The sequence below is a fragment of the Neophocaena asiaeorientalis genome, unplaced genomic scaffold (assembly GCF_003031525.2).
Source record: "Neophocaena asiaeorientalis asiaeorientalis breed wild unplaced genomic scaffold, Neophocaena_asiaeorientalis_V1.1 scaffold152, whole genome shotgun sequence".
NCBI lineage: Eukaryota > Metazoa > Chordata > Mammalia > Artiodactyla > Phocoenidae > Neophocaena > Neophocaena asiaeorientalis.
Window position 1 is genome coordinate 3,708,615 of NW_020185338.1, and position 12,104 is coordinate 3,720,718.

The 12,104-nt window shown below is 33.9% G+C and overlaps 1 protein-coding gene across 2 annotated transcripts in view; it reads left to right on the top strand.

Moving 5' to 3' along the window:
* EML5 (EMAP like 5) overlaps positions 1 to 12,104 on the top strand; it is a 156,048-nt gene that overhangs the window by 62,197 nt on the left and 81,747 nt on the right. For both annotated transcript variants that reach the window (XM_024736256.1, XM_024736257.1), the window contains exons 9-12: positions 3,212 to 3,468; positions 4,576 to 4,788; positions 11,096 to 11,263; positions 11,940 to 12,046. In XM_024736256.1, the coding sequence (XP_024592024.1) occupies positions 3,212 to 3,468; positions 4,576 to 4,788; positions 11,096 to 11,263; positions 11,940 to 12,046 (745 nt within the window). The remainder of the gene's footprint in view (positions 1 to 3,211; positions 3,469 to 4,575; positions 4,789 to 11,095; positions 11,264 to 11,939; positions 12,047 to 12,104) is intronic.

Below are 12,104 nucleotides of genomic sequence, written 5' to 3' on the forward strand. Positions count from 1 at the left end.
ATATTTCAGATCATTTCACTTCTTTCTGAAGTCTGAGCAACCACCATCTGTAGTAGTCTTCTAATTGGTCTTAATCCTGCTGTTATACTCCTTCAATTTGTTTTTTACTCTGTTTTTACCAGATTAGTGATCTGATTGATTCATCCCACCCTAGCTTATATTTACAAGTTAAGGCCAAAAATCTTTAGATGTATGAGGACTTTTATAATTTTCCCTTAGTCTTCCCTGCGAGACTCTGCTCACATCAAAGCCCCCTTTGCTTGTTTCAGTACCACTATACTGGGCTTCTCAAGCTGAGCTTGAATGCTTTCTCTTGCCATCAGCAATTTCACATAGTTTTAGCTCTGCTGGAATGTAGGCTTTTTCCTCCCAGTTCCTGTCTTCTGCTGAGCTAAGTCCCATTAATTCCTCAGAATGAAGTTTAAACTCCACTTCTTTTGGTCTGTTTCCTCTAACACCTTCACCTAGGAACGGTTCTTCTGTTATATGCTCTATCAATATATATGCTCTATTAATATTGAGTACTTTTACTTTTGTGATGTGTTACGGACTGCTAATGTATGAGTATTCCCAGGCTTTGACCTCCCTCTGCTTCTTAAAGAAATCACAGAATTTGCATACCAGTTTCCCAGAAGACTTAATTCAGAATTTTTAGAAATCAATACATTTTCATCTAATAATAGTCTTCTTACTTGTAAATTTGTCAAAGAAACTTTGTCAGAGAAGATAGTTATAATTCATAGTGTTGATGTAATAACGTAATACATACTATAAAACCAGTCAATCAGAATCTCTTTCCCTCACTGTTGGTTTCTTCTCTATGTGCGTGTGTTGGTTGGTGGACAGGGCCACAGTGGTAGAAAGCAAGAGACAACCTCAGATATCCACACTTATTTCTCTTGTTAACTAGGAGCAGTTAAGTCCCTAGAACAAAAAAGCTGTAAAAAAAATTACCAAAATAATTCTGAAGAATTTTCCAGGAGCATTTTAACTAATGTTCATGATTGATACTGGAATGATTATATTTTAATAAAGAAGGTATAAAAAAGAAAAGCTTTCAAATAGTGTCTTAGATGTTTTCTTAAAGATCTTGCTCCATATAGATATAGATGAATGGCTGGATGTACTAATGGATGGCTGAGTGGTTGGATGGATGAATGGTATGAAGAAAGGGAGGTAAGATGCATGGATTTAAATTAAAACTGAAAGGAAGAAGTCACTGGGAAAGGTAGAAGTAGCTACATTATTCTGTGCTTAGGAAGAGGACCTTGCAAGTTGCAGGATCTAAGGCAAAAGTGACGTTGACCAGGAAAGCTCTTTTAAAAAGTACTTTTTTTTCCTTCATTTATTTTGTTTTGTTTTGTTCTGATTCCCTTTTGTAGTTAAGGGGATGATTTTCGTCTCTTTCTTTATATGATTAACACCAGGGTAAAGCCCAGGTTCCTTGGCAATGTATCAGATCTGTTACACACTGTCCTCAATTTATCTCTTTAACCCCATCAAGTCACTGCTTTTCCCACTTATCTTGTATCCACGTTGTATTATCTACTGTTCTTCAAATGTGCCATGTATTTGCATTGCTCATGCTGTGTCTTCTTTCTGGAAAACCTTCAATCTTTTATACTTAGCCAGCCCCTCAGGTCTTATGCTCAAATAGGTATCACTCTTCCTTGGTCCCTTCCTGCCTTTAGTCTTTTAGTTGCTGATTGATTGATTGCCATGCTGGGTCTTTGTAGCTGTGCGTGGGCTTTCACTAGTTGCGGCGAGCGAGGCTACTCTTCGTTGTGGTGTGTGGGCTTCTCATTGCGGTGGCTAGTTGCAGCACGTGGGCTCAGTAGTTGTGGCACATGGGCCCTAGAGCACGCAGGCTTCAGTAGTTGTGACGCATGGGCTCGGTAGTTGTGATGCACGGGCTCTAAAGCACATGGGCTTCAGTAGTTGTGGTGCATGGGCTCAGTAGTTGTGGCTCGAAGGCTCTAGATCGTGGGCTCAGTAGTTGTGGTGCATGGGCTTAGTTGCTCCTTGGCATGTGAGATCTTCCCAGACCAGGGATCGAACCCGTGTCCCCTGCATTGGCAGGCAGATTCTTAATCACTGTTCCACCAGGGAAGTCCCCTGCCTTTAGTCTTAACCATTTTTCAGTGTTTCTTATAGAACTTCACACATAACCTTTTGAGCACTCACTACATTTTCTCAATTATAAAGTATAATTACTTTATCTCTGTCTCTCACAGAAGATGAGTTCATCTTTGTGTGTCATGTGCCTAAAACAGTTAAATACTTAATGTTACTGAAAGAAATATGAGTTTTATTGCTTTAAATTGTCCATTTAGAAACTGTAAAAATTGGGAAATGACCATTTAAGCTTTTATTCTTGAATTATCTGTTGATAACCTTTCAGATGGGTAATGCAAAATTTATTTGGAAAACGTCCCTGGCATTAGTTAGAAATAGAATTCTCACTTCCTCCTGCCCCTTCTCCCTTGCTGCCTCTCTCTTCTCCGCCTCTCCGCCAACTCCACATGTTTGGAAACTCAGTAGTGTTTAACTAAGTGTTTACCCATTTTTATGGCTATTACCAGTACCTGTTATTTTTCTGGAAAGTCAGTTATAAGGCATCATTAAAAATATTTAACTTTGCTGGCTGACATTGTCGCTAATTGGGAAGAATTTGTATTCTGTTAAAAAAGGTCAAAGAGGTTGAAATAAAAGTAACTAGTGGTATCTATATAAAGATATACATTCAAATGTATTACTGAAATAATACAAATCAATTTCTCCTTTCTTTATTTCCTGGATGCAATTTTGTGCATTTGCTTCATTACAAAAATTTAATTTGAAAATCATGGCTTTTATAATTGAGCATTTTTCATAAACTCAGTACTTATAAGGAACTTCATCATAAAAATCCATGACTTTATTTCCTTTATTGTATGACTCCAGAAATTTAGTATGAATCTCTGAACTACTTAAAATTAAGTAATTTAGGAACTGAAATTTAGCATTTTTCTCTACTTCCAGCATATATTGTCCTCATGTATTTCTGTTCAGCAAAATTATTCCTGAGTTAATACTACTTGTCTCATTTACATTTGTTTTATGGTTTATAAATACTTGATACAGCCTCACAGTCATTTTAGACACATTTGAAAAGTGAACTAATTCTGTAGTTACTTCTTTGTGTATGGTCTCATTTTTTTTCTCTTTACAGAGATATGACGGAAGTTGTACATATTAAAGATCGGAAGGAGGCAATTCATGAGTTAAAATATTCACCAGATGGAACTTACCTTGCTGTTGGATGCAATGACAGCTCAGTTGATATTTATGGAGTTTCTCAGCGTTACAAAAAATTTGGGGAATGTGTTGGATCACTTAGTTTCATCACTCACTTGGACTGGTCCTCAGACAGTAGATATTTACAAACAAATGATGGGAATGGTAAAAGACTTTTTTATAGGATGCCAGGTAAAAATTTCCTATAAATTATTTATAATTTGTAGATTTTTAGTTCCTTTAAAATATCTTAGAATTTCATTAGAGGCAGAGTGTAAGTTACATTTGATTATAGGAAATCAAAGAAGATACAAGCTAATATTTCAGGCATTGTGATCTTTTCTCTATGGCTGCCTTATCATTTGAAATCCTTTTGGTTCTTAATTAAAACTTAATTGCTTGGAGGATCTAAGACCTATTTTATGTTGAAATCCATGCCATATGAGTAGTATATGGTAAAGTCCTAGTGTATATTAGAAAGTCAAAATGCCATTTTTAATGGGTACAACTAATTAACTAAATACAACTGATACAGATGTCTGACTATAAATTGGGTTTTTGTTGTTATCTCAGACTTTGCAAATATTAATAATATAGCTAACAAACTAATTTTGAAAAACAGAATTTTTATCAAAGATTTAAAAAGAGAAGAATAAAAACAGCCATCAAAATATTATCTCTCAGCCCTTTACTTAGTATGATGCTTAGTGAATTAGTCACTATATTAAAATAACTTATTTAACAAGAGTAGCTGCATATTTAAATTAATGCATCTCTCCAAAAGTTTTCATTAACAATCTGTATGTAATGAAGATTGACTGAATCCTGAAGTCCTATTACCTAACATAAATGTATTACTTGTCACTCATCCTTCCTTTGCGATCCTTTCAGTTATCTTTCTCAACCGTGTATCTTCTTAGGTTTCTTTTTCAATACCTGATTTGCCACTTTTGTATAGCTTTTACTTTTCCTTCTAACTTACCCCATTGTGACTGATCTGTAGCATGATTTTAATAGGGTTCAGTTTTACTGTCCACATGCATGAACCTGCTAAGCTACATCATCATCAAATCTGTATGTCTCTGAATCAGCATAATTTTGGTAGTGGCTTTTTAACAACTCCTTGCACTTAATTTCCTCCTTTCCTTACTATATTCACTTACCTATTCATGTATTCTCCTTTAACAGGATGGAGAAGATATTTAAATTTTGGAGTTTACCATGTTATCAGTACAGTTTATGCTTGAGTAAAAATCAAAGGAAATAACTTCTTAAATTAATACTATGATTTATTTTTAGGAGGAAAAGAAGTGACAAATAAAGAAGAAATAAAAGGTGTTCATTGGGCTTCATGGACATGTGTTTCAGGCCTTGAAGTAAATGGAATTTGGCCCAAGTATTCAGATATCAATGATATAAACTCAGTAGATGGAAACTATACTGGCCAAGTTTTAGTTACAGCTGATGACTATGGAATTGTAAAATTATTTCGATATCCTTGTTTAAGAAAAGGTATCTTTTCTTTCAAAATACTATTAATTAACCTCTGTCTTATAAAAGACTTAAGTTCTGGGCTTTCCTGGTGGCACAGTGGTTGAGAGTCTGCCTGCCGATGCAGGGGACACGGGTTCGTGCCCCGGTCCGGGAAGATCCCACATGCCGCGGAGCGGCTAGGCCCATGAGCCACGGCCCCTGAGCCTGCGCGTCCGGAGCCTGTGCTCCACAACGGGAGAGGCCACAGCAGTGAGAGGCCTGCGTACCGAAAAAAAAAAAAAAAAAGACTTAAGTTCTTAAAGAAAATTAGTCTTAAGATAAATAAGAGAGTTTATACTTTTTAAAATATGTGTGCTGTTGGTTTGGTGAAGGATTTCATGAAAATGAACAGAATTAGTTATAGTATTTTGATAATTCAGAAATTATTGTCATATGTTACATTTATTTTTGGATATGAAGTTTTTATTAGAAAATGATTTTTGAATTCATATATTATAAATGGGCTAATACTTTACCTCTTTCTTTTTAAAGAATCATTTTTCTCCCCACTTCCAGAATTGCTTCATATAGTTGGGATGTACAATGATAGTTATACTTTTCTTATGGCTTATTATCTTTAATCATTTAACTTGTTGAACATATATCTTTTAGGAGACATTTTTCTTATGTCATTTTCTCAAGAATTCTGATGAAGTAGTCAGCTGTGCAAGTACAGGTCACAGTTTGGAATCTATTGGTTTGTTTGTTGGTTTTTATCTGAGAGTGTGTTTTTGCTTAAAATCCTTAACATGTATTGTTTTGACATTTATTTTTCATAACTGGTGGTGGGAGAAAAATAAGGGGTCTTATCACTGGTTATTCTCTATATATAATATGTATCACCTCTTTTTCTTGGATCTCTTTTAAAGTGATGATATTAATCATTCTGTTAATAGACCTGAGAATAATTAAATGAAATGCTCTATTAGTCATTTATTTGTTCCATGCCTTGTTCCAGAAAGTATTTGAGTCAGCTTATAACAAGTCCATAAGTACTAAAATAATTATATGAGTAAATAATTCATACCACGGGAAGTATAAATAGAAATACTATATTAAAATCAGATAAAGAAAATGTTTGATATTTTCTTCTTCAGTAGTCAAACATCAAAATTGAATCTGAGCTTCCTGGAAACCAAAAATTAGATAAAGCAGGGCACAAAATAATTTTCACTTTAGCTATTTAAAAAAAAAAAAAAAGCATACTTATTACTACTCAGAGAAAGCCAAGTTTCTTCTGAGATTTAATTTTCAAAGAACTCTCTCATAATATAGGGCCTTATATTAGGTGCACTGAGTGTATTCATAGAGTATCAACATCTATAGCAGATGCAGTCATGATTTTCACCCGGTTAATAAAAGCTGTTGGACAAATGTTAAAATGCAATTTAGTAAAAAGGTAATTTTGGAAACAGCAGAAATAGTTTTGTTCAAATAGTTTAGGTAGTCCCCTTGATGTTAAACTTAAGGGCGCAAGTTTCCCAGAAGTCTAGACTGGTAATTGCTATACCTCTACAGTAAAGTGGTGAGTTCCAGATCCTGCCAGCTATGCCATGTTGTCACTTCCTGCCTGCAACATGTCAGCTTCCTAGGTGCATGTGAAAGTACCTCCATAAGTAACGCTAAGGGTGTTAATAAAGGCTAACAAATCTCTAGCAATTGAAGTACCGTATTTCTGGATCCCACCACATAGCCAGGACATGAGAGTCACCAGGCACAACAAATTTTATTGTGACTCAAAATGATACTTGCCTAGTTAGAAGGTGTGAGATTTAGTAAGATTAATCATGGTGATATTAATCTTAGACATTGCTTCTACTCACTGTTTCATACACTGACCTCTCTGCAGAAAAAGAGTAATTTTCTGAGTTTTCATAGTCAAATGCATGGGATTTGCTCGCAAGCTTTATCTTCTGCAACAGGGAAGACAATATTTTTGTTGCTCAATAATTTTGTTTCATTTACAAAATGTGTAGTAGTCTTCTGAATTGCTGTAGGAATATTTTACCAAAGTCTTTAAGAAAAGTTAGTCTTGTTCAGTTACTGCTTCAAGAATATAAATTGTTTTTCTTACTTTCTGTTTTTTTTAGATTTTTGTTAGACATTTATTTTATGGTAAGGGTTTTTATTTCTAGGCACTTGTGAGTCAGCTTGAGACTATTGGTAGGTAATTGGGAGAGAAGAAGACAAAGATTAGTAGAAGTATTTTAAGATTCTGTATTTATTGAATTTACATAGTTGCATAAAGCTAGTAGTATTACTAGAAAAACTCTCTTTTAGATTAGTTATGAAGTTGTACATTATTTCATTACAATAAGTTGTGCTATTGATCCAACTTAAGATTGAGAAAAGATTGTGTCTGATGTATTAATGTATTTTAGATATCCACTTAAGTAATATCCATTACATTCTAAGAAGTGAAGCTTTTACAAAATGTGGAAAGAAGTTAAATAATAGAAGTAGCTTACGTTATAGAATCATTGTAATTGCAGCACAAAATGTGTGAGGTTAGCCCAGAATGTTCCTCTTCCACATTTAGCCCCCTCAAATCCCAGACCAAAGGAGCATTACTCCTCTTTTTTTTTTTTTTTGTCCATTGTTATCCTCTTTCTTTCTAGATTCTCCTACTCTTGACCATAATCTCTCTCAAATAATCAGACTGTTCCCAGGCAGCAGCACAGAGGCTGTGGTGGTGGGTGAGAAGGCGGGGTGGGGGAGGATGGAGAGGTGAGGGCATGGTTGCTTTAATCTGACACCTTCATCACTGTTAATAATTGCCAAGACTCTTTCAGGACTTACTGACAAATGAACATTTCTATTTGGTAAAAATATTTTTTAGATTCCAGAAGAAAATTCATTGGAAAAACAAATATCAAACAATAAAACAGATTTGTGATGGGGAATTATTCAACACCGCTTTTCTAAGATTCTGAGATTTCTAAGATATTGTTGCATATAGCTCTAGTGTATTTGTTTTTCATTGCTGTAAAATACTTGTGAAAATGTGGTACAGTTCATGTGTTTATTCTCCTGTCAGTGGACATTTGGGTTCTTTAGTCTTTTGCGATGATATACAAGTTTCCAAAGATGTATAATTAGGAGTGAAATTGCTGGGTCATAGAGAATTTATAAGAAAACGCCAAATCGTTTTCCACAATGGTTATACCACTTTACAAACCCTGTTGATCTACATCCTCTTAAGCACTTGACATTGCCACACTTTTTATTTTTGTAAATCTAGTTGGTGTAAATGGTGTCACATTGTCTTAATTTACATTTATCTAATTACTAATAAGATTGACCATCTTTTCCAATATTTTTTGATTTTCGGCATTTCCTCTTCTATCAAACACAAGTTCATATCTTTTGCCTATTTTTTAGAGTTATTTCTTTTATTGTTTTATAGAAATAATTTTATATACTCTAGATACAAATGATTTGTAATTTTTATGGATTATAGATGCCTTTTTTTGAGTTTGTTATTTTTTTTAATGATGTCTTTCGTTGACTAGTTTTTATTTCAGTGTAGTCAAATCAGTTTCTCTTTTTTTTTTTTCTGAACAGTGGTGTTTTATGTATTAAGGAATTCTACTTTTTACTAGGGTCAAAAAAGATATTCTCATATATTTTATATCTAGAAGTTTTAAGGTCATCAAAACATTGTTAAATGGGAAAAAAATCTTTTGTCATATTGCTACAATTTATTGAAGAGATTTAACTCATATTAACTTTGTGTTAAAATATACCCTAAAATAAATTAGAAAAGACATGGGGTCATTGAAACATAAATATTTCAGTCTATTGCTTTATCCTCACCAAGAATTATCATTCTGTTCTCATTTAAATTAGGAAAGCTATGACCATTCTAGCTTGCTTTGATAAATCTTTTCTCTGAGATGTTAGTCCTAATTGATGACATACTGTTTAGGCCTTAAATGTTCTTTTATCATTTCCTATTATATGTCAGTTTTTAATAATGAAGGGACTTTGAGAGCTTATAATCCAATTTATACTAAAATGGAAATGGAGTCTAAGAGAGGTTAACTGATGTGCTCAAGCTCCTGTGCTATTAAGTAGTCAAGATGACACTCAAACTCTAGTCTTTTGATTTCAACTCTAATATTCTTTACATCAGATGTTTTGTCCCCTTTAATGAATTGTAAGTGTTGGAGTTCATGCCCTCTCAGTCTCCACTACTCTTCTTCCCTCCTCTACAATCTAGCATTTCACCTCAAGTGTATAGGCAGAGTAAGGGAAAATATGATCTTTCTTTTTTTTTTTTTCCTTTCTTTCCCTTTCTTCAAATACCTAATGAATGTTTGCTATGTATCAGGCATTAGGGATGTATGATAAACAAGATACAATCCTGCCCTCAAGGAGCTTATAGTTTATTAGAGGAGTTAACAAGTAAATAGACTATTACATTTGAGTGTTATAAATACATGGGGTAATAACAGGGATTTCTGGAAGCACGATAAGAGGATATGATTGGTCTTGGTGAGTCATGGTCACTTCTTAAAAGATGTGATATCTAGGTTTACTTTTAAGATAAACTGTTTATCATAGTTAGATAAACTGTTTATCATAGTTAGATAAACAGTGCTGGCTATTGAATAATTATTAATAAAGTCACTTTGATTAGAAATAACTGGCTTCCCTTAGACTTATTCCATAGCTTTCTTGTTGAATTACCTTGGTTCTTCCAGAGGAATTGATCTTTGAAAAGTCACAGAGAATATCATTTGGAAGGCCTTACAGGATTATCTACACCTCTTTTGGAACTATCACCCAATATAGTCAATTAGAATAGGTGCTCAGATAACTCTTCTTCATTTGCTCTAAACATAACAAAATTAGTACACCTTAAAAACTTGGAATTTTATTTGCTGAAATTTCTGGTTTTACCTTGTAAGTCTCTCTGTTGCCTAAGAGTATGTACAGGGCCCCATCAAAGGAAGTAATAGCCAGAGTCCTCTTGACAGGCAAATAATGCATTCTCTCATAAGAGGGATGGGACTAAATCTTACCTTATTGGACTTATGGAGTGAACTGTGGCAAGTTACCCATCTAGGAAGTTACTGACTTCTGTCAAGCTACATAAAAAATTGATTCTTAAAAAAATAACATTACTGTCAGGTAGCAGTAAATTGTAATTTATATAGTTTGGGTCACATCTTTTATGCTTTGATTAGATGGCTATCCCTAAATTCATGGCCAAGGTGAAGGTTTTTCTCCAGTTTGTAATTGATGGATCTTTGCCATCCTGAAATACAAGCCTTCTGTAACTTCAAATAAAACTTCTAAAACATTATCAAAATGAAACCAAACATTATTGTGTTTAGTGTACTCTAACAGGAACATATACATGTTGCCAAATATCAAGTTTATCTAAGCAAGATATAGAAAATGTATTCTGAACTTAGAACCACAAAAATGGTTCCTATCATTGCACAGATTTTTTAAAAATTAGCCAGAAAGTTAAACAAATCCTTTACAGTTGGAGAAGGCTGGTATATAAAACCTTAACCAAATGCTGCTACTTAACATCACTAGTGATAGAACTGTGGTGCCCCTTAAAATGGTGTATCCAAAAGGACACAACATTGCCTGTGCAAAAAACACATCTTAATCTAATCATGAAGAAACATCAGACAAACCCACATTGAAGGACATTGTACCAAATATATAGGTTTTAAAAAATGACTATAAAAGATAGTTGTTGGGACAACTGGATGTATTTTATTTTGGTTAGTATGGTATATTACATTGATTAATTTTTGTATATTGAACCAACCTTGCATTCCTGGCATAAATCCCACTTGGTTATGGTGTGTAGTCCTTTTTATATGTTGCTAATATTTTCTTGATGGCTTAAGCTTTAAAAGGATTTTCGCAGCTAAGGCTGAGAATAGTCGGGGAGGAGATTGGTCAATATCACTTAAGATCAAAGGTGTCAGGCCAAAACATTCAAATATCTGAATATAAAAACAATTGATCCCCTTGTAGCTGAGGCTTTTCTCAAAGCAGTAAGATAATGCTTCACAGCTCTTGTGGTTCTTACCAAATTATATTGTGAATCAGTAGAGCAAAGATTTATGTCCCTTGATGTACACTCATTCATTTGTTCACTCAGTGAATTTTTGAATTAACATTTTTCCCCTTTGATCATAATTAAGGTAATAGAAATAGGATGCATTGGTTCAGGTATAGAAATTGTTGTTTATAGTGTTTTTGTGTGTGTGTATTGGCATTTGTTTATCAATTTAAAGGTATATTTTTGTTATAGGGGCCAAGTTTAAAAAATACATTGGCCATTCAGCTCATGTAACTAATGTCAGATGGTCACATGATTATCAGTGGGTTATTTCTATTGGTGGAGCAGATCACTCTGTCTTTCAGTGGAAATTTATTCCTGAAAGAAAACTAAAAGATGCTCTTCACATAGCACCCCAAGGTGAGTAGAACACACTGCCTAAACAATTTCTCTGTCAAATAACTCTTCAGTAACCCCCAAATAACAATTTTACTCTTGAAACATACACAAGCCTCGTATGTTAACAGTATAGATTATTATTATTAGTGGAAATTTTAAATAAAATATTAGGTCTATATGTTTAAACTCAGTTGTCACAGAGCATGGACTACAAAGTACTTTTGGTTACACTTTCTTCTATCAAATGATGAGTAAAAAACATGCATTAGTAAAACAAACATTTAATGTATTCTCTGGGAGATGGGTATCTAGGTTTCAGTATGGTTTTTTTGACAAAGAAAAATTATCTAATGTCAGTTCATCTGTTGCATTATGGTATTTTCTAGCTATTTTTCATGTTAATTATAGGTTATATTCACTTATATTTGCACAGACATTTAAATTTGATGTAGCGGTCATTGGGGAGCCAGTGAAGGGATTTAAAGGAACTATTGAGTTTGCAGTGAGTGGAGAGGAAGATAATCTGTAGTACAGTTTACTGACATCTGTGTCACTTGAATAGGTAATTTCATTTGCTTGTTTTATGGCTTGTCTCCATGTCAGTTGGCACAGTCAGCTCTTAATCATTAATTTTATTGTGCTGTTTTGAAAATGAATCTTCTTTAAACAGGTAATGTTTCATTTTTTTAAATTACAGAAAATCTGGCTGACTCTAATAGTGATGAATCAGATTCAGATCTGTCTGATGTTCCAGAACTGGACTCTGAAATTGAACAAGAGACACAGCTCACCTACCGTCGGCAGGTAATTTTTATTACCACATGATTTTTTCCTGAAAAATTCTAGTTTCTTCTTTATCTTG